General features: G+C 41.2%; 1 protein-coding gene across 3 annotated transcripts; it reads left to right on the top strand.

Moving 5' to 3' along the window:
• Positions 1-1,053: 1,053 nt before the first annotated feature.
• LOC126395134 (nipped-B-like protein B) lies at positions 1,054-27,752 on the top strand. Of its 3 annotated transcripts, none has more exons than XM_050052341.1 (47): positions 1,054-1,453; positions 2,735-2,883; positions 3,468-3,633; positions 4,314-4,414; positions 7,555-7,663; positions 7,749-7,897; positions 9,485-9,603; positions 9,702-9,792; positions 9,922-10,437; positions 10,524-12,185; positions 12,413-12,499; positions 12,653-12,787; positions 13,596-13,667; positions 13,761-13,850; positions 13,944-14,044; positions 14,131-14,217; positions 14,331-14,556; positions 14,818-14,969; positions 15,074-15,154; positions 15,278-15,378; positions 16,172-16,301; positions 16,383-16,465; positions 16,620-16,752; positions 16,867-17,010; positions 17,110-17,199; positions 17,485-17,690; positions 17,789-17,891; positions 17,979-18,077; positions 18,303-18,449; positions 18,809-18,943; positions 19,068-19,166; positions 19,284-19,337; positions 19,429-19,537; positions 19,633-19,769; positions 20,823-20,963; positions 21,101-21,194; positions 21,488-21,642; positions 22,508-22,598; positions 22,723-22,896; positions 23,018-23,208; positions 23,355-23,462; positions 23,800-24,000; positions 24,136-24,282; positions 24,484-24,899; positions 25,008-25,182; positions 26,204-26,392; positions 26,720-27,752. In XM_050052341.1, the coding sequence occupies exons 2-47, from the start codon at positions 2,820-2,822 to the stop codon at positions 27,077-27,079; spliced, it is 8,220 nt and encodes a 2,739-aa protein (XP_049908298.1). In that variant the 5' UTR covers positions 1,054-1,453; positions 2,735-2,819; the 3' UTR covers positions 27,080-27,752. The 3 variants fall into 3 exon arrangements, with proteins under 3 accessions (XP_049908298.1, XP_049908300.1, XP_049908299.1); XM_050052343.1 differs by lacking the exon at positions 1,054-1,453 and adding an exon at positions 1,465-1,655; XM_050052342.1 differs by lacking the exon at positions 1,054-1,453 and adding an exon at positions 1,686-1,812.
• The last annotated feature ends 49 nt before the right edge of the window (positions 27,753-27,801 follow it).

Here is a 27,801-nt window from a genome sequence, read left to right as displayed (position 1 = left end):
AACTACATGGTTATAGGATAGATGAAGTCCTGAAGGCAACCTTTTTAGTCTCAGATATGATTTACAATGTGCCACACTACCTTTGAATAACAAAGTCCATCTTCTGACTCACATTGAGCTTCATGTGTTTGTTTTTTTTTAAATAAATTGTTCTCTAGTCTTCTTCAACAATAAATGTCAGAGTTTAAGGGTGTAGTCTTACAGTAGCTCAGTCACAAATACAGTACACAAAATGGCTCTTATTGTTTTTTGTTGGTTCTTATAATTCAAGCTGTGCAACACAAGACCCATTGTGGTGCAGATATTTTCCAAAGATCATCAAAATGGATGCGTCACAGTCCTGAAAAGGGTAAGCAGGACAAGGAGGCACCCAGACTGGAAAATAGGAAAACTTTACTTTAGTCTGCAAATATATTAAAATGTTCCTCCACAAGAGGGAGACCAAAATCTTCTCTTTTTTTGTATGAAAGTGAGTCAATATTGATTTGTCTCAAACAGTGTGCTTCATCCCAGCAGGCCTTCATGTTGGCCTCTTAGATACTATGAATTAGTCAATATTTTCAATGGGTCCACATGTTTCTGCGCTATAGTTTGGTGAGAAAACTAAGAGGAGAAGATTTTTGCAGCAGCTTTGGATCAGATTTGTGTATGTGTGTGTGTGGAAGTCAGCTGATTGTGCAAGTGTTTGTTGTGATGACAAGTCTCAGTACATCACTTCTCAGCTGAGCAGACAAGACAAATTTAACAAAGATGATGGCATCTGGTCACAAAAGATAGGCCTATATATAATTTAAGTTTAGGGATTGAAATTAGTAGATCCCCCTGTTAGTGCAGCATGATTTTCCAGATGCAAACACCACAGAGCAATATGATGCTATACTAGACTCTTGTACCACCACTGGATTTCATTATTTCCATGTCCAGATCTTATCTTTGACAAAAATGTACCAGTGTAATAACATCCAAGGATACCTGGAGGTCCTTGCAGGCAGTTATTACACGTTAATTAGCCTGGCTCCTCACCGGTTGAGGGAGTTATACCCTTTACCGGCTCTTCCGGTCGGCATTTTGAAAGAGGGAGACTGGTGTGGGGGGGTAGACAATGTGGATCCCCCTTTTTCTCTGATCCATGATTATTTTCACCCTCGAAAATTAATCGATGCCCTGATAAAACCGTCGCCTGGTGAGGCCGATTTGAGGGGATGCTCTCCCCCCTCCCTGTAGACATGCTCGCCGTGAGAAACGAGAAATCCCCGCGGTCCTCCCGACGAGGGCTGCCGTTGTGTTAGCTGCTTACTCGAAGGAGCTGTTTGAACGGTGGGACGGAGAGGGAGCTAGAGACTCTTCTCCAGCTCCAGCTGCCATCCTACTCCTGCTCCTGCTCCTCCCCCTCCTCCTCCTCCTCCACCTCCTCCTCCACCAGAACCACTTCTCTTTCTCATCACATCCAGAGGTAAATAAGCCAGATTCAACAATAACAACGTCTATTCAGACAAATTGTTTACCTTCCCGGGTGTTTCCGGTTTGTCAGACACGTCGGGCAGCCGTTGGGAATCGTTAACGGGATCAGCCAAGGGGATAATTTTGATTTGTGATGGGGTCTTTGCTTTGTACCCCCGCCTCCCTGGCGTCGGGTCGGGGTTACGCTTCCTAAGGCAAGTCCGTGGTCCTCTTTGTGAGCTAGAGATGCGTCGATGAAGGCCATAGTGAGTGTGAGGTGAAAATCGAAACCCATACACGACCCGAGCGATAAAAAGAGCGACACAGAGCAAGCTAACCGGGCTTGATGCACTCCCGGTGATGCTAGCTTAGGCAAGTTCCAGATATACCTTTGCCAGTTAGCATACGTTAGCTAACTACATCTCCAGTTGTTGCTAGCCGGCTAACACCGAGTTGATTTTAGTCACTTTTTACAGACGTTGCTACGCTGCTAGTCCTCTTAGCAAGTGTCAACAACGCAGAGATAATAATAAACGAGTAATAATACAGTCACAGCCCGGTGTTAAGATAAGCTAATGTCGCTGTTGTGTGTTTGGACAGTCCCGGAAACCTTAACTGACACTGTAACAAAAGAAATAATTTGAGATAAAGCTAACTACAAGCTTCTCTGTATTCCCTTTTGTTAGAAGGTGTCAGCTACGGCTATGAATATGAAAAGCTCACAAGCTGACGGTTGAGTTCATGCATAGAGGCAAAATGGTTGTAACTTTTTATCATTAATTGTATCAGGTAGCTAACGTTAGCTAGATTTGTCCCCACTGGAGTCTTAACTACTTGCAATGCACGACATACTTCATTCGTATGAGAGCTAACGTTAACATTGTTCATTGTATGTTGCTTTAGCAATTGCATTTTCGACTTGAGCAGGTTGAAATATGCACACACTGATGCTGTGTATGTGTGGAGGTGAACGAAGCAGGGGACAAGATGGTTTGGGTACCAGAAGCTGCTAAAAATCAATGATTTGTAAAGGCATGCCCAGTCTTGCTATAAGGCCGGTATAAACTGTCTACGTCAGAGGTGCAGTTATGTTGGCAGTGTAATAATGCACACTCATGAGCTGACACATTTTAAAATCCCCATCCCAGACTGTAGCTATACTGGAAACATTTAGCTATTTCTTAATGCTCATAATCATAATATAGGCAGTGCTGCATGTATTGACATCTATACCTTGCTGACGGTGAACATTCTGATAAAAGTGTCTGTTCCCACATTTTTTTTGTCTCTGCAGCATTTTGGAGATGTGAGGAATAGGAAGAGATTGGTGATATTGAGCAGCCTGTGCAGTGACACGACCTCTTGACCTCATCTTCAGCATGAATGGTGATATGCCTCATGTTCCCATCACTACTCTTGCTGGAATTGCTAGCCTGACAGACTGTAAGTGCAACATCATCTCTCTCTAATGCTGTTCACGCACCCTAAATGCTAACATTTGAAACCAAGATGTGGCAAGGCTAATATTATACTATGAATAGTGTTCTAGTGCTTCGAGTGTAATGTGTAGTTACACAAAAAGCTAAATAGTGGTAATTGTGATGCTTCTCACTACTGGTGATTTCACAGCAGACAGAAGTGAAGTGGCTCATGTTCCTGAAGATGGGAAGTTGTAGGCTCACAAACCTCGAACAAAAAATCAAAACAATATAATGCTTTAAAGCATTATTCATTCCACAAAGATTTCTTGCAGCAAAATTGTATTTAATGGGATCAACATGTTTATTCTGATAAAAAAAAATGTAAACAGAAAAGAACAAAAGAAAATGCAACGATTGCATTATAACTTTGCTATTGCTACCATATAATGTGAGCCAGTTTCATGTTTCAAATTTTAAATCCTTACACACACACATTTTGTCATGGATGCATCTTTTTCCAAACAGTTCTCTTTTATATATTTTTTTCCCATCCTGCTCCCTTTCATTTTCCAGCCAACCTAACTCATCTGTCCATCATCCTTTTAGTGTTGAACCAGCTGCCCTTGCCTTCTCCTCTCCCTGCCACCACTGCTAAGAGTCTGCTCTACAATGGAAGGATCTCCGAAGAGGTCAGCAGCCTGCTGGTGTGTCGGGACGAGAATCTGGTGACTCAGCTGGCACATAGCCTTAACCAGGTCTCCACTGAACACATGTGAGTAGCACTCACCCATTTTTTTCACAGCATCTTCAGAGAATTGAAATTTAGGAGAAGAAAACTTGGCAACAGCCACTACAGTAAGTTCACAAAGGTGTGCTGACTCTAAAACTAGTTTTGATTTGGGGAAGAAATCACTGTTAAGTCTATGTTGTTGTCAGCAGTGTTGCAATGGTATGAAATTTTCATGGTATGATAATCATCTCAGAAAATAGCACAGATTGTCAGTATCATGGTTTGCTGTATTACAAAATTATTATTATTATTATTATTATTATTATTATTAGCAGTTACAATGACTCTTAAAAGAATGGAAACAGAAGGTTTTTTTTTGTTTAAACAAATGTTTTATTTAATTGAAACTTAAAACCATTTTTTAAATGGATATGTAAATATCGCACAGGCAGTCAAGGAGAAGAGGAGATGTGCACATGCAGTGAGATTTTACATCTGGTTGCACTGCTTTTTCAGTTCTGTAGACAAGCAAATGTTCATGCTGTGGTAATTATCAATTTTCACAGGGATGTCACAGTCATGAAGAGTTAATCTAAACTCCAGTGAAAATGTTAATTGAGACTGGATGGTATCAGAATGCATTTGTTAAAACTGCATTCAGGCCCAGTGGGCAGCTACTTTCTGCAATATGACTCTGAACTATGCTTTTGTTTGCTTTCCAGAGAGTTGAAGGACAACTTGGGGAACGATGAGCCCGAGGGTGACATGCCAATGCTTCTCCAAACTTTGCTGTCCAGGAACCCCAAAATCTTCAGGGACAAAAGTATGTCAACCCAGTGCAAGGTTTGGGGTTGTAAGGAGGAAAGGTGGAGTCATTGCTGTTGACTCTGCAGTTGAGCCCAGTGCATGCTCTTCCACTGGCTGTACACTTTGTTTTCACTGTAACTAGTTCTTCACCTGTGCATATCCTGGTTCAGAGGCACTGCTTTTGCCTAATTTCACTACACTATTGATTCCCAAACTCGGCACGACCATTGCACGAGGGAAAGTCCTTGTTGTAAACTTAATTTCAATAAACCTTTTCACAGCAGACCTTTGGAACTGTAAAACAGAAGTGAAAATAATACCATCTTTATTATTGTATTGGATTGGAGTAATTACTGGAACTTGGCCATCTTTGCTGTTATTAGTTCCACCTGCATTTTTTATACTGTAATAAGTCGGATTTTTTCGGCTTCTAATTATGGGAATAACAAAAATAGAAAGTAGTTCCATTTAAAACTGTTCACAACACAGAGTTTGGATTATCCAGTGTAACCAAGACATTGTTTCTGGAAAAACACACTGCTCTTGTTTTTTTAATTGTGTTGTGGGGCATTTTCTGCTTTTATTAGACAGCACCAGTAGAGAGAGGAAGAGAGGAAATGAGCCAAGAGAGATGCAACAGATGTCCCCAGCCAGACTTAAACTGGGGAAGTTGTGTTTCAGGGTCAGCATCTTAAGCTTAACTTAAATATGGGAGTGCCTCACTGTTGAGTTTTTGTCATTTTCCAGTGTGGTCAGCACCAACATGGACTTCCATTCACCTCCATTGTTTTAGGGAGGAGGAAGAAATCTCGGTTGTTTAGCTCAGCCAACCCTTTAAATGTCTGTCTTTACTAAACACAAAGATAAAATCTGCTATTAATCTCTTTGCCTCTTTTAAAATCTCCATGAGTGCAATCAAAGTTTCTTGTACAATTCCACTTAGTGTTGGAAGCACAGCTTGTTAGATAACGTTTTTTCCCATCCGAATATAAATCAATGGTTTATAGTTTGCCGACAAGTATAAGTGCACGTCACACAATATTTAGCATCGGAATTTTTTTAGAAAATACATTTAGCATGAAACCAATACACAGCTCTTGAAGGCTCAGCTGTATTTGTTTTGCCATCATAAATGATGTCACTAATTGCCATAAACAGTTGCATATTTGTCTTTTAACCTTTGTTCAGGAAAGCTGTCTAGTTTTATGAACAGCTGCACTAGCTTGCAATTACAGGTAATTATAAGTATATAGTTTGCATAAACACTTTCATATTGACTCATTAGGTGTGCCAAAGAGGCAAAAAGACAGAAAAGCTGTGTGCACACTATGTACTAGACTCTACAACAGTGTGACCTAGATGTGCTGGCAACTGCAAGATGAACATTAGAAATGTCACAAAAAATAAACCCCAAGCATTTCTGGTAGTGACCGCATACTCAGCCCATAAAAATATATCATCAAAGATGATTAATCAAAGATTATTCATTAACAGTCATACATGAGCCTGTTGAAGCTGAGTGAAATCATTATTTGTGGCATTTTGGCCAGTATTGGGAATTTAGTGCTTCTGATTTGGTGAAATGCTGCTCCAGAGATGTGCTCAATGTGTACTTGTTACTAGACTGGATGTGCATAACCTTGTACCTGGGTAAACTCACCATTCTCCTGCAGCTATAACCTTCTCCTTTATCACTGTGAACTCCAAGTAGTTTTTGTGGTGACACATTTGAGTATACTAGATGAAGCCTGCAATACAGAAACAGTAGTTTTGGCCTTGTGAAGTACCTCACCATGTGATATGATTATCATATCACTGGTACTATTATCATACTAACATCACAAATCATGCTACTTTGTTTTGAAATATATATACATTAAAATACCTCTAAATGACCATTTGAATATCAGTTACTCACTGTGTGTTACCTTGAGTTTATGAAGAAAACTTGTTTCTCGCATGCCTCCATGGTGAACGGAGAATCCAAAAAATGTCAAACATTCTTCATGAATTAGCATCGTCTACAAACTCTCACACAACTCATGCAGTATAATCCAAGTCTCATTTATCCAGCCATATGCTCAGTACTTCTCAAACACATGCATTTTTGCTAAAATTTTACACTTGTGCCTACAAGTAGAAGGCCCTGAGCTCGCTTGGGCACACGCATGCCTGTAAGTTCGCTTGAGCAGAGTTCAATCGCACATGTGAGCCCAGGCACGCTACTCGGCCATGGCTGTTTGTACCGACATGTTTTAAACCTCTATGTTTTAGCAAAAATGCATGTGTTTGGGAAGTTGTGCAAGAGTTTGTAAATGGATTTTTTAAATATAGTTTTGCTGTTATTATACACAGCCCCTGTTTACTTCAGTTCATAAAGGATGTCTGTTTTTTTTTTTTGGATTCTCCGTTGATAGTGGAGGCATGTCAGAAAAACAGTTTTCTTCACAAATTAAAGGTAAATCACTGAGTCATTGTTATGCAAATGGTTATTTTGCAACTAAAGTATTCCTTTCAAGCGTGTATATGTGACTGAAATTTTGCAAATATACACTGAGTAACCAGTTCATTGTGTGTACAGATGACCATAATAGATGATTGAGGCAATTATAATACAATGCAACAAATATTTTTTTTCTTTTGAGCTTCTAATGTTTTGTTGTTTTTGTTAGCTTTGTTTTTGATTCAACTCTATAGTCATTGTTGTGGCTGCACATAATGGTGATGGTGGTGGTGTGGCATTATACTGAAAGCTACCATTTGCAATGTTATATCCACCCCCTTTTACAGTTTACAGTACACAAATCAGGGGGGCAGGATATTAGAAACACCTTTCTGACACACTGTTAATGGGAAAAGGGAAGGTAGGATTTATAAGATTGTAGCTTATTAGTATTACCCAGTATTGCTGTATTGAGTAGATGGTGTGGGCTGGAGACTGTTGATAATCTGGCACTGTTATTCTATCTAATTTTTGAATATTTTGTTTGACTAAGCTACCTTATTTCAACAAGTGTAGATCAGATATGTACCTCTGTATCACTAAGTTTCCATTCCTGAGGCACATGGGCGAGAACGGCATACGGAATTGTGTATGTTCAGCTTCTCATCAGTATGACCTTAATAATCATTGTTTTTGTTATCCGTATCTCTTAGGTGTAATGCAGCAGCCAATGATGCAACAGTATAAGATGTCTCAGAATCAGGTGCATGGGAGTCCAGGATCAAACTATCAGCAAACCACTGTCCCTCAGAGCTCCCCTGGGTAAGGCACTGCCAGCGTACAGCCAGATGATGAAAGCACAGAAGTATCTGAATTTCTACTAAGACTACTTCTTCCTCCTTCACAGATGCTTTACATCCCCACAGTCTGGATCAGGTGCTCGGTTCGTACCCCAGCAGAACAGTCCTATACCCAGTCCCTATACCCCTCAGAGTCCTGCAGACTACATGCAGTACAATCCACCCAGTTATTCTCAACACCAACAGACACAGCAAGGTAAGTACAGTACAGCCATTAGCTGGCTACCACACCTCTCAGAGGAACAGCAAGTAGCAAATGTTTGATGAATAAGGTAGAAGAGTTGTTGCTGCCTTAACACAAGTCAAGGTGGACAGTATTCGACAAGATGAGAACTGCGTAGTGCATTTTTGTCTGTATGTTCCTGCAGCAATTGCATATTCGTGTTTGAGCAGGTTAAAATATCATGGCCAAAGAAATGCACACACTGAGGGTGTGCATGTATAGAGGGAAAACTGACCAGGAAACAAGATGGTTTGGACACTAGAAGCTGTTAGAAATCAGTAACTTGTAAAGGCATTCCCAGGCTTGCTAAAAGACCAGTAAAAACTGTCTTAAGTTCGAGGTGCAGTTATGTTGACAATGTGTCGATTTCGAGTAATAATCTTAATTAATATGTTACTCAAGCATTCTGGCTAAAACAAGACAATTCTTTTTAAAATGACTCTGCCAGAATGGTTGCATTTTAACTTAACTGGCCGCAAGCAAATTGCTTCACCTAACCAATTTTAATACACAATTGCGTGGTGGAGAGTAAGTTGTCAAGCTAAAACTTTCTGTTACATGGTAAAATTACAGCTGCAGTGATGTTGATAGGTTTTCAATGTAGTGATGCCCCGGCACCCACTGGTGGTCACCAAATCGTCTACCCAGTATTTATCAAGTAAATCGAATACATAAAAATGTAAATACACTAAATTTAATAGTTCAACATTTTGAGAAATATGTTTATTCTCTTTCTCCCTCAAAAGATTTTTTATGTTCTCTTTCACTCAATGAGACTATGAACATAACAGGATCCTGTCTTGCGTAAGATATATGCCCATGACGATAGTAAAATTTGTTCTTTAGTGAAGCTATTTTTTCAATAAGGGGAGTCCCCTGGATAGAAAAGCATTGTTGGGTCATCATTGACATGGGTCAGTACAGTATCTTCTGTCACAGGAGATGTTGCATCATAAGACTACAGGGATATCTGTATTAATTAACTACATATTTGTGAAACTGGGTAATTTCAATGAACCTAGAAATACAAGATTATAGTCTACTGGCCGTTCCTGGGACCTTTATGCCTTGCTGCTTACACCACCACCTTTGCCACAATACCCTGGTGCTCAGAGCTTCAGAGAGCTGGGGATGAGGGCGGGTGGGAAGGTGTCGGTGCAGAGGACTTGAACAAAAACACCAACACGTCACCAACAGTATATTTATAACATTCAGTCACAATGTTCTCTGTCAGTTCTCTCTTTCTCTGTGACATGAAATACTTTCAAAATAAGTAAAGTCGTGCAATGCTGCTGTTTCTATGATTTCAGCACTAATTTGTTGTTTACAATGTGACATTATCAGGGAAAATAACAGTGTCTCCCTCTGACCCGTCAATAATGAGTTTACTGCGTTTTCTTTTCAGATTTTATTTTACGAGGGACGCAGGAAGCATACATCCCAATATCACTGCAGCTGTCTGTTAAGTTGGAAAAGAGGTCATCTATCTCTCAGCGAGACGTGAAGCATTTCACATCACAAATAATTTAACTGGATATTTTATTTTGCTCTCTGTTTTAGTTAGAAATATCCATGACAACAAGGTCTCTGGTCAGCTATCAAGTACTTCATCAAATCATAATGCGAGACTAGGCTCCGATGAAGACTACATGGACATGGCTCACAGACTTGGAAATGAGGTAATGCAGAGAATCAAGATATTTTGAACTGGACCTCAGCAGATGGCGACTGTTAAAAGTGATGAAAAAGTGATGATAAATGTCTTGTTTTCCAACAGGAGAATGACCCCTCCATGAGGGCTGCCACGTTTCCAGTTAAATCACCACAGTCTGTGTGTTCTCCTGCTGAGAGTGAAGAGACTGCAAAAAGTATGCTTCCTTAGCAACAACATTCTTCTTTTCTGGATCACAAATAATGCACCATTGTACACACAATGTTGTGCCAAGATTTACTGCCTGGCGCTCACTTTTTTCTTGAATTTGTTTGTGTTTAAACAGGATCCAGACCTCCGCTTATCATGCAGTCCCCTCCGCCTGATGTGCCACTAGGTGCAGCGCCTGAACTGCTCCTCACTGCTGCTGACCGCAAAAAGAAGCATAGAGACAGGAGTAAAGAAGACAATGCGGAGATGGACAAAAACGCCTCGTATGACATTGTTAGTTCTCCATCAAAACAGTCCACCAGGCTGACTTTAAAACTATCGCGAGTTAGGTTTTCAGACATGGATCAAGCTGGAGACCTTCCTCCCAGGCCATGTGTCGACTCAGATCCCGAAACTGATTTAATGAGTAATAATAATCAGTTGTCAAGGACTGCTCAGGACTTGTCACACAAGTTAGGTGCTGAGGAGCAGGCAAACTGCCAGTCGGTTCCTTTTCAGCCAAGTATTAAGGAGTCTGGAGTCATCAGTGGGGTTGTGTTTGACGATGCTGAGATGGACACACTTGCAGAGATTGAGAGAATAGAACGTGAGACAGCCAGTGAACGATGGTCTAAAGAAGTCCAGGATAAAGGTATTGCCCTGTGGCCTTTTGCATTTTTGCCATGACCTAGATTTGTTTTGGTTTGTAGTTCTAAGCTTCATGTTTCTTTATCATAGATAAGCCACTGAAGAAACGGAAGCAAGACTCGTATCCTCAGGAATCTGGAGCTGAGGCAAGTGATGGGCCAACTGTACAAGGGGGCAACACTGACAGCAAGTTGACACCCAAGAAGACGAATTCTGCAAGTAACGGTGCCAGTCGGCCTGCTCTGATGGTCAGTATTGATCTGCAGCAAGCTGGCAGAGTCATAGGGCAGCCGGTAGTGGTCTTGGAAGCGCAGCAGTTGTGTGAGGAACACCTAAGGCGCCTTAAGTCAAAGACTGATGAAAAGGCAGACAAAGGTGTTGAAAACAGACCTGGTATCATCAAACAGCACGCTGACAACCCCAGGAAGTCCGGGTCGGATGGGCAGCCAGACACCCCCAAACAGAAGCAGGAAAGTCGGCGCGACTCCAAACGCAGACATGACAGCAAAACTGTCACTGCGAAGGAACACTTGGACGACAGACAGCCAGACATGCCACGGCAAAAACATGACAAGCATTCAGACTTGCGCCACCAAGAGGACAAGAACCACAACAGTCACCAAGTCCATGTCAGCCAACCTGAGACACCGAAAACCACGAGCAAGGTGGAGCGTAACACCAGACACGGAGAGAAGAAAGTCAGGGATAGAGAAAGGGATAAGGAGAGAGATAATAATAGAGAAAAGGATAAGGTGAGAGACAGAGATAAAGATGGAGAAAGGGATAAGGACAGCGATAGAGGTAAAGATAGAGAAAGGGATAAGGTCAGTGATAGAGATAAAGATAGAGATAAGGACAGAGATAGAGAAAATGAAAAAGATAGAGATAAGGACAGAGATAGAGAAAATGAAAAAGATAGAGATAGGCATAAGGACAGAGATAGAGAAAAGGTTAAGAACAGAGCGAAAGATAGAGAAAAAGATAAAGAAAGAGATAAGGACAGAGATAGAGAAAAAGACAAGGAAAGGGACAAGGACAGAGATAGAGTTAAAGAAAAAGATAGAGAAAGAGATAAGGATAGAGATAGAGATAAGGACAAAGATAAAGATAAAGATAGGGATAAGGACAAAGATAAAGATAGGGATAAGGACAAAGATAAAGATAGGGATAAGAACAGAGATAAAGATAAAGAAAAAGATAAAGATAGGGATAAGAACAGAGATAGAGACAGGGAAAGGAAGCACAAGACGTCAAGGGAAAACTGCAACAGACACTCTCCTGACCGGCATACTAAACCTGACAGCGCAAGAGTGAGGCAAGACGGAAGCAGAAAATCCACTGACCTCAATGGTCGACAGAGTACAGAGAGCTCCAGCCTTCAAAATTCCCAAAATAAGAAAGAGAGCAAAAGTGGGGATGACAGCATCAGCTGCCAACCTGGAAACAAGCAGCAGTCTTTTGAGACAAAACTTAGCGAGTTCCCCTCATACCTGCTAGGTGGCAAGTCAGGAAGTCTGAAGAACTTTGTGATTCCCAAACTGAAACGGGACGGGAAAGATAAAGGTCCCCAGATTCCAAGCAAACTGTTAGAGGGCTGGAAAGAACCCCTGGTCAGGCTGGAGAGAGTGTCACTGGTAGAGAACCTGAACAAAAGAGCTAAGCCTGTCGTTGTGGTCAACAGACTCAGTATTGATGAGGTCAAAAGCATCATTCAGGAAAGCAGGCTTGCTCAAAGCTCCAGATCCAGAGGAGGTATGATTTACTTTGTTTATTTGATATGTACGCAAAACTGTAGGGGATTGATATGTGCAATGAGACTGCCCAGTTTATGGATTGTTTATGTACTTAAAACCACTGTTTCAGGAATCCAAGTCATTAATTTTAATATATCACTGTGGATTAACGAGTTACTGATTGTATCTTCCTTTGAAGTATAGAGAATTCTGTGCTGAAAACTAACTAATCTCTTATGCTTACAGAGAAACGAAAGCACCATATGATCAGTAAGAAATCCAAGTATGCTGAGTCGGATGAAGATGATGATTCTGATGACTCTGAATATGAGTGTCAGTAGTTAACCTAAAACAATTTACATATTACCACAAACACATCAGACTAATACAAAATCTACCAAAACCACCACACTGTCTCCACTTTTGATGAAATACTGATGTACCATGCAGTCCTCAAGATTTACGCCGTCTTTGTTATTGTTACAGCTGCAAAGAAAAGGTCCAAGAAAGATCGCGACAAGACATGGAAGAATGATGCTCGCAAGGGGTCCGGTAGCCGTCGCCATGGATGGAACGCAAGTGATGACGATCAAGGCTCTCCACCACCAAGCCTGAATGATGGTGAGCCTTCTTGCATCGGCTTGCAAGGGAGCATAGGCAAAAGAAAAATATTTCTAAATGCAGGGCTCCCAAGAATCCTTAAAACGTCTTAAAAGGCATTGGATTCATGTGAAAATAAGTCCGTAATTGGTATTAAAATGTCCTAAATCAATCAGAAGTCTTAAAAATGCTAAGACATGGGACACAGGATTTCATAAATCGTTTTTGTCTAATGTTGATCTCACAATAATTGCACGATAGGAAGCAAGGCAGTGAAATCCCACCTGCACAGTAGTGAGAAACACAAAATTGGCAAGTAATTTCAGGTACTTCCCAGTTTTGGTCTACCATCATCTCCGCCACAAGACAAAAAAAAATTCTGTTTTATGTTACAACAAACAACTGGGTAAAATTATCCCTAACCCTAAGTAATTGATGTCGATACATGTTTTATTTCCTCTTTAATTTTGCTAAACTTGAATTTCACTCTGAGTGGCATTATGAAAGTCTTAAATCTAACTTGCCTCAAGCTATAGTAACCCTGTAAATGTTGTAGTGTTTTTATTTTATTTGTCTCTAAGAAGGCAAAAATTATTTTATTTCAGTTATTACCTACAATGTTAATTGTGTCAGACAGTGCAAAATTTGTGATCACTGTTTCTGACGGCTGTCATTCAGATTAGTGCCATTCGAAACCAGTGATCAGTCGGGCCAATTCCCTGGATAGCTGGATTACGACACTCAAGTCTTTCTCTATTAAATATTCAGCTGCTTGAGGGTGATTTCCTGCTGTCAAGGATTTAACTAATGTTGTTTTCTTTTTGTTCAGCTGCCAGAAAATGGAAGAAGAAGGAGAAACACAAAAACAGGATCGTGTACGATTCCAAGATGACACCAGAGGGTATTGTTTCACCACGTTAAGATCTTTTATAATATGAATGCATTTTAAAACTAAATGCTTTTATTAATCAATTTCTTTACATTTGATTCCCAGAAATGATGGACTCCTCCACCTTTAAGAGATTCACCGCCAACGTGGACAACATTCTTGAGAGCCTTGAGGACGTGGACGTCACTGCCACAGGTAAACATCAAGTGCTGTATGGTTTCCAAAGTTGCATTTGTTGAAGTGTTTAGGTGAAAAATGTTAACATTATAATTTTGTGCCCTCAAACAGATGATGATGAGATACCTGACGAGCTCTTGCTTGGAAAGCACCAGTTGAGCGAGCTAGGCAGCGATTCTGCTAAGCTCAAAGCTATGCGCATCTTTAACAAGGTGAGAGGAGTATGTTTGTACACTGTCACATGGTTACATTCAATTCACATCATTGTTAAAGTAACCATAATTTGTTTGGTCCATAGTTTCCGTCTAATAAACTGGTGAAAATGTTGAATATCCTGGAGAAGAACATTCAGGACAGTGTCAAACTTTCCACACTAATGAATCATGTAAGTTACCAGCCGGATATTATTCTTTGTGATTTTTCATACCAATTGTTCTTTTGGAATTTTTCAGCAAATCTATTGTTTTATTACTTTTTTACTATCTTTTAAATCTGTAGGATAATGATTCCATGGATGAGGAGCGGTTGTGGCGTGACCTTATCATGGAGCGGGTTGCTAAGTCTGCTGATGCCTGTCTGACTGCGCTCAACATCATGACGTCTCCACGCATGCCCAAGGCTGTTTATATAGAGGATGTCATTGAGAGGGTATTGCAGTACACCAAGTACCATCTGCAAAACTCTTTGTATCCTCAGTATGACCGGTCATACAGAGCTGATGGAGGTCAGCACAGTTTTCTTCGGTTCTTCTATGTAGTTCTGCAAAATATGGCAAGAATCTTAATTTCAAGAAGCTGTTTTTGTGTGTGCAAAATTTTGCATTTTAGTACAGTGCTTATGCTGGTCCACGCTGGTCTAAATTATCTGTGCACTTACTAAAAATAGCTCTAAATAGGTTTGAAATTGGTATGTTGCTGCTCATGTTTAAAGTGGTTTACCTGTATTTTATTCAACTCTTATTTTCCTTTTATCTTCCTCACCTAAGGTGGCACGCATTCTTCAAAGTCCAAGAGGGCAAAGGGCGCCCCCCATAAACAGAAGGTGGTTGTCACGCTCTACAACAAAGTGTGTGATATAGTCAGCAACCTCTCTGAGCTCCTGGAGATCCAGCTGCTAACTGACATCACTATTCTCCAGGTGAGACTCTTTATCTGGTGGTACGTCATCTAGATTCATGACCATGTTTAACTTTTGACCCTTGAATTCTAACATTCCTGACTGCTTTTGTGCCTGACTCTTAGGTGTCCACCTTGGGTATTACACCTTTTTTCGTGGAGAATGTCAGTGAGCTGCAGTTATGTGCCATCTCACTAGTGACAGCAGTAAGTTGTGCAAAAAATTGGCATGCAATTTACACATTATTTTATAATTTGTTTTAAGGTATGCTCCTGCACAGCGTCTTTATAATGTTTTGATTAAGCCCTTTGCTTTTAACTTTCCTTCAGGTTTTCTCTCGTTACGAGAAGCACAGGCAGCTCATTCTTGAAGAGATCTTCACCTCCCTGGCCAGACTGCCTACTAATAAACGCAGCCTCAGGAACTTTTGGTAGCTACATATTATGGAAATATTTGCTTATTAAAATTACACAAATGAAATCCGCAGCATCACGCAGTAAACCACACCGTCCTCCTCCAAAAAACGGCCGAATAGGTTGTTTGTGCAAGCAGCTTATTACGACCTCTTTACATGAACTGCTAGGCAGGGACCTCCAGTTGTCATAGTAACTGTGATGGGAGCAAAGGAGGAAGTCAGGTGACAATGTCTGCACAGGGACGAGGTCGGGGTGGATGGATGGGTCAAACAAGTACAGGACTTTTACCCAGGAGACTGCTGTTCCTGTCCGGAGTTAAACCAGAAATCAAATTTTGGCATGCAATACCTCTATCTATAAAGCAATACCTCTATCTATAAAGCTTTTAACAATGGCAGATAAAGCCAGAACTAGATTGGATTATGACGATTTGCTGATTTGCATTTTTATAGAGGTATTTTTAGGGTATGATGTTTTCTGTTTATTTATCTTTTTGTGTTTCCTTTTGCTATGTTGCGTATAATGTTGATTTGTCCATGTAATATGTTGTTTGCTGTATTTCTGTGGCACTCTGGGTGTAGGGCCCAAGACAACATTCCCACTCTGTATATAGTATAATAGTTAAGTTAATACCAGTTACTGGATGTAACTCCAGTTCTCTAAGTGCTTGCACCTGTTGCTGGCACCCTTCAACAGTCATATACTGTCTGTCATTTTGAGAATCACTGGCAAACAACCTATTCTGCAGTTTAGGTACAAGGATATGTTGCAGTAAACCTGACAACACTTATGTCTTATACTCCCCAGGCTAAACAGTAGTGATTCGGATGAAGAGCCCGTGTATATCCAGATGGTGACGGCACTGGTGCTTCAGCTCATCCAGTGTGTGGTACACCTTCCCTCAGATAGGGACCCAGAGGATGAACATAACAAGAAGGTAATTACAAGGATGTAACCAATTTAAAACGTACTTATCCGAAAAGATGTTTGGATTCAGAAATTTGGGTACTTTTTTTAGGTGGATAAAGATACCTTCATCACAAACTCTTACGGAACTGCCATGAGGACAGCACAGAACTTCCTGTCAGTGTTTCTCAAGAAGTAAGTCACTGGTGTGTAGACTGCTTAAAGGGACTTTTACACTTGAGTGTCCTGAGAGAGTACACCGTCTTCTGCTGTGGAACAGGCTGTAATATTAACTAAATTAATGTTCGAATACATATGATAATGAAATATTGTATTTTGTATATTTCAGGTGTGGTAGTAAGCAGGGAGAGGAAGACTACAGACCTCTGTTTGAGAACTTTGTTCATGACCTGCTGTCTACAGTCAACAGGCCCGAGTGGCCTGCAGCTGAACTGCTGCTCAGTTTACTGGGCCGGCTGTTGGTTAGTAGCATCACTCACTTCAAAGGTGCCATCACAAAACATCTGTCCAGAAGAAACAGCTGCTCATGTGTTTGCTTTTGTTGTGCCATTTGTCCTCCACTTGTTGTGCTCCAGGTGCACCAGTTCAGTAACAAGCAGACAGAAATGGCACTCAGGGTGGCATCACTGGACTACCTCGGCACCGTCGCTTCTCGTCTGCGTAAAGACGCTGTCTCTAGCAACATGGACCAAAAGGCTGTCGATCGCATCCTCAGAAAGGTAGACTAGATAATTATTTTAACACATATAAACACATGTAAATGAATAGTGATGTTGAGCTGCTTCTGAGATGCTCCTGGCTTATTGATCTCCTCACAGACTCAGCGAAGTGATGATGAGATCCAGCAACTCCAGAGGGCCTTGCTGGACTACCTCGATGAGAACGCTGAGAAAGATCCATCTCTAGTGGTGAGCACTTAATTTCCAGATACGAAGCTGTGTATTTACAGAAATCATTATGGTCACATTTATGGGTCCCTAAGGAGTGGATGCTCAGTGTTTACATGCGGTAATATGCAGCCATAGTGCTCCTGTTACTTGAAGCTTTCATAGGGCTTGACAGAGGGATATTGCTGGTAGGCAAAGGCACTGGTTTAACTGGGTACCTTGGTGTCAAAGTGGTATTATACTGAATAGTATGCTTTTAAATGTTCAGCAATTTTCATAACAAACGTATGCATTTTTTTCATATAGTTTGCCAGGAAGTTTTACATTGCCCAGTGGTTCAGGGACTCCATAAGTGAAGCAGAGAAAGCGATGAAGTCTCAAGATGATGAGGACTTGAAAGGTCGACATCATTCCATGGACGTTGACTCAACTGAGGAGATTGTGCAGAGGGCCGATAGCCGAAAGAAATTTCTCCGCAAGGTCATCAAGACATCACAGTCCAGTTCTCTGGGGTAAATACTACTTCACTCTGGATCAGTGCACCGATTTGTTACGCTGTTTGACTCGTTCACCAATCCTGGTATTAAAACGATCCTCATTTTTCTTTCAGGATAAACTCTGACACAGTAGACTATGAGGACTCGTGTCTGATTGTCAGATATCTGGCCTCCATGAGGCCGTTTGCACAGAGCTTTGATATCTATTTATCACAGGTAAGAGGATTCAGTCAAAGAAAATGTGAAACATTATATTGTGTTGGCTGTCGCTAACTTTTTCCTCTTGCTGTCTCTCTTGTATAGATTCTGAGAGTGCTGGGTGAAAGTGCCATCGCAGTCAGAACTAAAGCCATGAAGTGTCTGTCTGAAGTAGTTGCTGTGGATCCGAGTATCCTTGCTCGGGTAAGTCATCCTGTATTGGCTGCTGCACGTCTTAAACCAGTGGAATGAAAACGCTAACACTATTTTTTCTTTTTTTTTTTTAGAAGATCTTGTTACAGCCTGTGTGCTAGGGTGGTGTTGTGGCATTACTAGGCAATTAGGCCAGTTTACCACAGTCACAACAGCAGCCATAACATTTAGTAATGTTCATCTGTGCTTGACTAATCTCCCCTATTTGCCTTGCAGCTGGATATGCAGCGAGGGGTTCACTGTCGCCTCATGGACAACTCTACCAGCGTGCGAGAAGCAGCTGTGGAGCTCCTCGGCCGTTTTGTGCTTAGTCGACCGGAGCTCATTGAGCAGTACTACGACATGCTCATTGAAAGGATACTGGTAATTTCTTAAGCTTCCCTCTTTACGTCTTTTTTCAAAAAAATTAACAATTTTTTATTCACAGGGTTAAAGTTAAAATTGATTCGGTCCCATCAAGTGCCCTCTGAGCAGTTTGTGGAGAGGAACAGGCTACTCTAAATTAAGACAAACTCAAGTGGAACTTCACCTTTGACTTTAGTAAACCCTGACCAAAAAGGTCATTTAAAGTGCAGAAGTTCAGCTGAGGTTAATTCATCTTTTCCCCCACACTGCCACCTAAAGACCAAATGAAGAACTGCAACCAGTTGAAAGTTGAAATTGCCATTGAGAAATGTCCTCCTCTTTATATTGAGCTGTACTTGTACCTTTTTTTCCAACAGGATACAGGAATTAGCGTGAGAAAGAGGGTCATCAAGATCTTGAGGGATATTTGCCTGGAGCAGCCGGATTTCCACAAGATCACTGAAATGTGTGTCAAGATGATCCGGAGGGTCAACGATGAAGAGGGGATCAAGGTTGGTGTTTATTTGTGTGTGTGTGTGTGTGTGTGTGTGTGTGTGTGTGTGTGTGTGTGTGTGTGTGTGTGTGTGTGTGAATGCTGCTTACAAGTACGACACATAAATATCTTTTCCCATACAGAAACTTGTGAATGAGACATTCCAGAAAATCTGGTTCACCCCCACACCCAGTCACGACAAAGACGCCATGACCAGGAAGATCCTGAACATCACAGATGTGGTGCGTACTACCTTGGGTTGTGACAAATCTTTTGGCACCATCATCATTCAAATCAGAAACACACAATGTTTCATCTTGTCCTAATCTATCTCGTGCGATGTTTTCATTCCATCCCAGGTGTCGGCATGCAAAGATTCAGGCTACGACTGGTTTGAGCAGCTTCTCCAAAATGTGAGTTGTTTAACTTGTGTGTCTTTATGATAGCTGGCATGTGCATATTTTGTCAGGCATCTTATTTAACTTCTGCATGGCATCTGTTTAGCTGCTGAAGTCAGAAGAGCAAGCTTCGTACAAACCTGCCAAGAAGGCCTGCGTTCAGTTGGTGGACAATCTAGTGGAACACATACTGAAATATGAGGAGTCTCTCGCAGGTAATAAGAATAAAGGTAATCGTACGTTTGCTGTAATAATTCTTATTACATTATTATTGTGTTAAACTTAACCGTGCTATGTGTTTGCATTCCAGACTGTGAGGACAAAGGGGTCAACTCAGGTCGTCTGGTAGCATGCATCACCACTCTCTACCTGTTCAGCAAGATCCGAGCACAGTTAATGGTCAAACATGCCATGACTATGCAACCCTACTTGACCACCAAGTGCAATGTAAGTACAAAGCAGTTTTGTTCTGTCTAAGTCTATATTATTTTTTACCTGTCTGAAAGAATGGGAGTAGGAAATCATCTGATGTGTCTGGTGCAGAATTGAATACCAACTTTTATGTTGTGTTATAGGGCCATCTAGTGGCAGCTAAATGAAATCACACAGGGTCCATCCATCTGTCAGACAGCTGTCAACTCATTACACTCTGTTTCCATATTCAGGCTGACATTGCATCCACTGTAACTGATTTCTGTGGGGGGGGGGATTCGATTTTCCCTAACCAATCACTAGACAACCACATATCTGCTATGTGGTTGTCTAATGATGTAATTTTAGGTCCACACTGACACATAGCCATGCTAACATACCTGTTTTACTGGGGTTTCAACAGTGGAGAGGAGCAAAGTAAAACAAACTACGATGTTGATGTTATTGTTGATTTAGAACAGCCTCAATAGCAGCGTCTATCTAGTCTGTAATGCTCGCAGTTGTTGTTAATAATCCTCAAGAGCTCCAGCGCACCACTCGACAAGGCTTGACTTCAGCTTGACAGCGTTAGTCCCGCACTGATTGCTAATTGAGTCCTCCTGCAGCACTCATAGTTTGTTTTTTACTTTAACCGAGAAACTGCTGTTTTGTTTTACAATGTCACACGAATCAGTTAACTCAAACTTGGTGGAGTGGGCAGATTCAAAGGTCTGGACGCAGACAAGGTCCATCCCAATACCCACACTCTCTTTTTTTGTGAGTAGTCAAGTGCCTACTTGTGTGACATATCAAGACCACAAACATGTAGAGGTTTATTGGAGCTCACTGGGACACACTTCCAAACACTGTACATGTCACAATTTAAGCTCAGATGTTTTTATTGGAACAAATGAGTAAGATCAACCACACAATTTTACGGTTACATTCAGATGATCTTATAGAAATATACACATTCAGGAGCTGAGAGGAGGAGTATAATTAATAAAGCAGTAGTCGTTAATAGTGGTTCATAAGCCATTTTCCAGCTCAGCTTTTGACTGTGCAGCTGTCTCTGTATTGTAATTTCAGACTCAGAATGACTTCATGGTGATCTGTAACGTGGCAAAGATCCTGGAGCTGGTTGTGCCTCTGATGGAGCAGCCAAGTGAGACTTTCCTCACCACCATAGAAGAAGACCTGATGAAGCTCATCATCAAATATGGCATGACGGTGAGTGTCATTTACAGCTTAGTGCTCACAGATACCTAAAATAACAGCAACCCACCAACAGCGTGAAAGTGAAACTCCTGCTCTGAGCGTACAGATTCGATTTGAGCGTGATGTGATTTGTTTTGTCTGTTTCTCAGGTTGTACAGCACTGTGTGAGCTGTCTCGGTGCTGTTGTCAACAAGGTCACACACAACTACAAGTTTGTTTGGGCTTGTTTCAATCGCTACTATGGTAAGGCTTATGTTGTACATACATTTTTACATAAAGATACATTTTCTTATACCAGAGTTTTTATGTATCTTAATATGAAAAAGGCTAAATCTAAAATACACCAATATTTTAAGCACATGTACACGAAGGGTTTGTAATTGTTAACCTGTTCTTTCGCCTTCAAATTAAAAGTTAAATTATGCTCTTGCTGAACACACACCAAATATTGTTTTATTGTCCTGATTCTTTGATAGTTCACCGTCTAACAAGAAGAGCAAAAGTTAATTTTCATTGCCCCGTGTATCATTCTACAGGAGCTCTTGCAAAACTGAAGACCCAGCACCAAGAGGACCCCAACAGCTCCACTCTAGCTGCTAACAAACCCACTCTGCTGCGCTCACTGTTCACTGTGGGGGCTCTCTGTCGACACTTTGATTTTGACCAGGAGGAGTTCAAGGGTACCAACAAGGTAAACACCAGCAGTCTGCTTAAACTGTGTGTGCAGGACTACTGTACAATAGTGTTGTCACGGTACCAAAATTGGGACCCACGGTCCGATACCAGTGAAAGTATCACAGTTCTGAGTAGTATCACGATACCACAGCAAAAAGTAGGCAGATGTGCCTTTTGGGCTCGTTTCTCCTCTGACACGTCACATACCTGTGTGCCGCCACGGCTCGGCTGTTCAGGTACTTCTGGGCAGTCATGACACCGAAGAGGAAATTATTGGACCTGGAGCTGTGACCCGCATTCAACCCACAACCGGCAGGATTCGCCTTTCATTTCTGCTGCTGGTTGAAATCTGTACTCGCACAGCCTGCTCCTGAATGATTTCTTTTGCTCGCACAAAACTATTTTTAGTCGCAAATGCGAGTAAAATGCTCCCACCGTAGAGCTCTGTTTATTTAACACTTTATTTAACACTTAAATACATAGGAAAACAAGTCACTGTAGCATATATAAACAAATCTAGCCTACAAGTAAAAAGAAATAAATAATAACTTTCACCGCTTAAAGATACTCAATAGCTCAGCTAATACCTGAAATGTCACTGGAAAACAAACCACTGCAGCAGCATATTGAGTGCCAGGTGGACAGCACGCGCCGTTATTGGATGCCGCATGGACACTCACCCTCTTGCGATTGGACTTTGAACTTATCCCACAGTGGTGGTACCGTGAGGCACCATAGTACTACGGTACTCCAACATTATGGTGTCATATGTACCGTGGTGTTTTAGTACCGCGGTCTACCGTTGTTACCAGTATATCGTGCAACACTACTGTACAAACTGTTCTGATGCTTGACTCACTGTCTCTCTCCGTGTCTCTTAGATCGTCATCAAGGACAAAGTGTTGGACCTTCTGCTGTACTTCACCACTCACGAGGAAGAGGAGGTCCAGATCAAGGCCATCATTGGTCTAGGTATGTTGCACCTCATCTCAGACTAACATAAAATGCAATCACTGTATTTGAACCGGCATTTCTTCAGATCTTTTTATTTGCCTGTGTTTGACATGTGTATTTAAACAATTTCCATTGTGTCAAGGCTTCCAGTTCATCATGCACCCAGAGCTCATGTTCGTGCAGGACGTGAAGGTTCTGTATAACAATACCCTGTCAGATGAAAACAGTTCAGTCAGCCTGAAGATCCAAGTGCTAAAAAACCTGCAGACATATCTGCAAGAGGAGGACTCTCGAATGCAGGAAGCCGATCGCGAATGTGAGTTTGACAAATTTGCCTCATGTGTTGTGTTACTGCCTCAAATAGTTGCTGTATATTCAGCAGCCAGTCGTGTAGAACATTCGTAGACTGATCAACGTGATGTCATTTTCTTACACAGGGAAGAACCAATCCAAGCAGGAGGATCTGAAAGAAATGGGAGACATCTCCTCAGGCATGAGCAGCTCCATAATGCAGATTTACCTGAAGCAGGTGCTGGAGTCCTTCTTCCACTCGCAGTCCACTGTTCGACACTTTGCCCTGAACGTCATTTCACTGACTCTCAACCAGGGCCTCATCCATCCTGTACAGGTATGTTCACTGTGTCACTCCAGCATAGCAACAGCAAGATACGCAGTACGTTTTATCTCATAGCGACGAGATTCTTTACTGTCTTGAATGCACCATGAGCTGTTCACAGATTTAGAGCCATTTTTTTGTTTTGTTTTGTTTTTTAGTGTGTGCCCTTCTTGATCGCCATGGGAACAGACCCTGAGCCAACCATGAAGAACAAGGCCGATCAACAGCTGGTGGAGATCGACAAGAAATACTCAGGCTTCATCCATGTGAGTGGCTTGTGGGTTTACAATCGCCGGCCTAGGTGTGAAAGTGTTGCTTTGAATGCATCTGTGGGCACTGGTGTTATATATTTTGACACAGCGGGCCCTTCTAAACACTGAATGCTATGAGGAGGGAAAATTTGCTTTTTCACTCACACAGAAGCCCCAAAGTTACACAAAAATGTATTTCTTTATTTTTATTTGTTGTGACAAACAAAACAACTGCTGTACTGTCATTTAACTTTTGACCCTACACTTTGTAGGTCTGATAAAAAATAAAATATAGGCTTCAAGTCTTACTTATCAAAAAGATTTCAACCATCATCATTTTTTGAATTCGCAGATGAAGGCCGTAGCAGGGTTGAAGATGTCTCACCAGGTGCAGCAGGCTATAAACGGATCCAAAAGCGCAGTGATCCGAGGTTTCCGTCACGACGACTCGGACTCTGCTCTCTGCTCTCATCTCTACACTCTGGTCCGAGGGAACCGACAACATAGACGTGCTTTCCTCATTTCGCTGCTCAACCTGTTTGATGACAGCTGCGTAAGTTCACCTCTCTCCCTCTCTGTGTGTTGTTTTGCAGGTTTGTGTATGTCTAACCACTCGCTGCTCAAGCTTCACTGCTGGTCATGAACAGCTGATTAGAGCTGTGATGTTTTACACTTTGTCCCCCTGCAGAAAACAGAGGTGAACATGCTGTTGTTCATAGCAGACAACTTGGCCTGCTTCCCCTACCAGACCCAGGAGGAACCTCTTTTCATCATGCATCATGTAGATATTGCTCTGTCTGTCTCTGGAAGCAACCTGCTCCAGTCTTTCAAGGAGGTGAGGAAATTTGTTTGATTCTATGTGTGACTTTTTGCTCTTAGATGTTATTTTTTATCATGAGATGAAAATCAAAGTTTGTGTAAAATATGCATTAGGAGTATATGAAAACATTTCGATAATATTTATAAGCCATATTGCCCAGTCCTAGTATCTGATGTATATTTGCTCTACGTTTAAATGGTTTTGTTCTCTATGCAGTCTTTACAGAAACAGACCGTACAGCAGGAAAAGAAGACCAAGACCGAAAAGGAGACGAAAACGGAAAAGAAGTCAAAGACAAAAAAGAAAAAGAAGAAGAAGAAGAAGAAGAAGAAGAAGCCACAGAGGAGAAAATACAGCTCAGATGATGACGAGGACGGTGACGATGAGGATGAAGAAGAGGAATCTGAGCAGAGCAGTAGCACTTCCAGCAGCAGCGATGAGGAAGAGGAGGTGGTCCACAGGCAAAAGAAAGCCACTGCTTCTGAATCCGACTCCGAAGATGAGGATGCACTAATGGACCGCCTACCCGAAAACCCTAACCCTCTGCTGGACTTCGCCAGTGCTTCACAGGCTATCCTGCTGCTGCTGATGCTGAAGCAACATCTGAAGAATCTCTATGGCTTCTCAGACAGGTAGGCCACATCACAAATACCAGTCAACAGATCTTTCCTTAATTCTTTCTTTATAGTACAGTTATTTACGTGACAAAAACGTAACTGAACTTTCTGTTTGTATCGCAGCAAAATCCAGAAATATTCCCCGACGGAGTCTGCCAAAGTATACGACAAGGCAGTGAACAGGAAATCTAAGGTGCACTTCAACCCGCGTCAGACACTGGATTACCTGAAGAACAACCTCGCCAACATGGAGCTAAGCCATGAGACAAAGAGGCATATTGTGAAACAGTATTTGGACGTAAGCATTCAGCACTGTGCTTTGAGTTTATTTTGTGTTATTTCAGTCTCAGGAATATGAGGATTATGTCTGTGTTTTTTTGTTTTCTTTTGTTTTTAATATATTTTCTTTTTATTTGAGTACAAAGTCAACGGGTACAAAGCATCTCACATTATACACTTAAGTTTTTTAATCAAAATAAACAAAAAGAGAACAAAGAGGAAAGAAAGGGGAAGTGTTTGTGTGTAGCGTAGATGGGGAAATCTGTTTTATATAGCCTGATAGACTCAATCTATCCATTCTAGCATTTATCAAACATATCTGTCTTGAGTCTCAAAGCAAATGTTAATTTTTTTATTACAAATATTTCATGCATCACATTAAACCAGTCTGCTAATGTGACTGAAGCTGTTGTGGCATCCTACCCAGGTACAAGACCTGAAAACAAAACTTGATCTGAATTTTTATAATTGAGGTTTTTATTGGTTTGAAAGGCTCAGTACATGGCATACATATTTTATTTTCTAGGCAAGAGTACAAGTCATGTAGCTTTTATAATATGGAGGTGGACTCCAGTACATGAAGAAAAATTAACAAATAAGTCTGGAGGGATAGAGAAGAAAACAAACTAACAACATGTCACACATATGTCCGCATACATCACTCCACAGGGTCACATAATCACAGAGCAAGTTCATAATTATGTAGGCTTATCTTCCATTTTGATATGAGTCCATAATGGCTCCCAAGGAGATACTCCTTTCTCCTGATCGTCATTTATTCTACTGAGCATACATTCATAAGATGCTATTTCCACCATTGCATTAACTCATTCTTTCAATGCCTGGGCCTTTGTTGTCTTCCAGTGTCTTAGAATAACTTGACAGACAGTCATTAGACCCACAATAATAACAGAAAATGCACACTTGGATACATTTAGTATTTGCGATCGGCCCCCAGTAAACACAACTTCTGACTTATAGGGATTTCTAAACATGCTGTCTCTGATTGTCTTCGGAACATGTCTGCTTGTATCTCTTAGTTCAAGGTACTGATGGAGCACTTGGATCGTGACGAAGAGGACGAGGAGGGTGAAGCGAGTGCCAACGCCAGAAACAAAGCCATTACTTCACTGCTGAAAGGCCCGAAACCTTTGAACCACAACCACAATAATCATGCTGCTCCAGTGGAGACAGATGAGGAGGAGAGTGAGGAGGAAGATTCCCCTGCGGTAGGAATTAAAATCCTCAGAGTAGTGATTACGCATAGACTTTCTAGAGAGTTATTTAGGGTTCACAAGTAAGAGAAGAGAAGATGACTTACCCTCTTTAATATAAATTAATATACTGTAAAGCTATACAGGATGTCAGTATGAAATTATATGACCTTCTAATGCCTCTCACCTCCACAAACATCATAATGGTTTTCATGGGTTTTAAGTTTCAGAGAGAGCTGCTGTTCGCACATCATTGCAACATGGAGAATGTCTGGAAGATTTCTGTGCAGTGCTTCCTGTATAAAAAGTTTGTTCATGTCTGTCACGCTGTGCTTCTTCTAGCCACAGCGGAAACCAAGGAAAGGCAGGGAGCCCCCGGAGGATACAGGTCACTTGAACGAGAGAGTGAAGGCCATGGACGTCATCGCCATCTGCTGTCCCAAATACAAGGACAGACCACAGATTGCCAGGGTCATCCAGAGGATCAAAACTGGCTACAGTATACACTGGATGACTGGATCTTACTCTGGGCCCTGGGCCGAGGTAAAGAAACGGGACGGTCGCAAAAAGGTGCCTTGGGTTGACACTATCAAGGAGTCAGACATTATTTACAAGAAAATATCTTTGACAAGTGGAAACAAGCTGACGAACAAAGTGGCACAGACGTTACGGGCGCTATACGCCGCCAAGGACGGGGACTAAGAGTTAACCGACATTACTCAGACAGAAACCCCTCACAGCCCAAATCTATGTGGAACCAATATGTTACAGAGAGAAAACAAAACCTCTTTAGATTAAAGGACCAGATGGAGGAAAAGTATTGTGAACACTGATCTGTTTGACCACAGACATGTTTAAGTTAAACACAAGAAAAACATAAGAAGGAAATGTTTGGGAAAACATTGTGTGGGAGTTCCTTCGCTGTTGTGCAGCAACTTCGTTGTTTGATTTTTACTCCCACTGTATCATAGTTTAACTAAACACATGTTTATATCTGAACATAATTCTGTAAAAAAAATAAACTGAATGTTGGAAATTAGTGTATTGATGATGTTCTTAATAAAGTGTTTTTGGAGTTTAAACTAGCACCAGATGGATTTATTCACTTGACCTGAGCTCCAACAAGTTTTAACTTTACTTTTTTTTTTTCTTGTTTTGTTTATCATTTTGTTGTTTACCCACACTGTGTAATGGAGTATCTTTGATATGATTTATTTATGTTAAGAGCAGTGCAGTATCTGTGCCTATATGCAGGGGAAGTTATATTGTTTTTAATATAGATTTTGATGTTATAGAACACAGAGCAAGAAAAAAGTGATCCCCCGCTCTTCTGGTGGAACAAATACTGCAATAAAATTTTCTTACGTCTTCTTTACTTGTTTGCGCTTTTTTTCCTCACCTCAGAATATTTAGCATGTCATTTT

The sequence above is a fragment of the Epinephelus moara genome, chromosome 9, assembly GCF_006386435.1.
Source record: "Epinephelus moara isolate mb chromosome 9, YSFRI_EMoa_1.0, whole genome shotgun sequence".
NCBI lineage: Eukaryota > Metazoa > Chordata > Actinopteri > Perciformes > Serranidae > Epinephelus > Epinephelus moara.
This window is presented reverse-complemented; position numbering and strand designations above follow the sequence as displayed.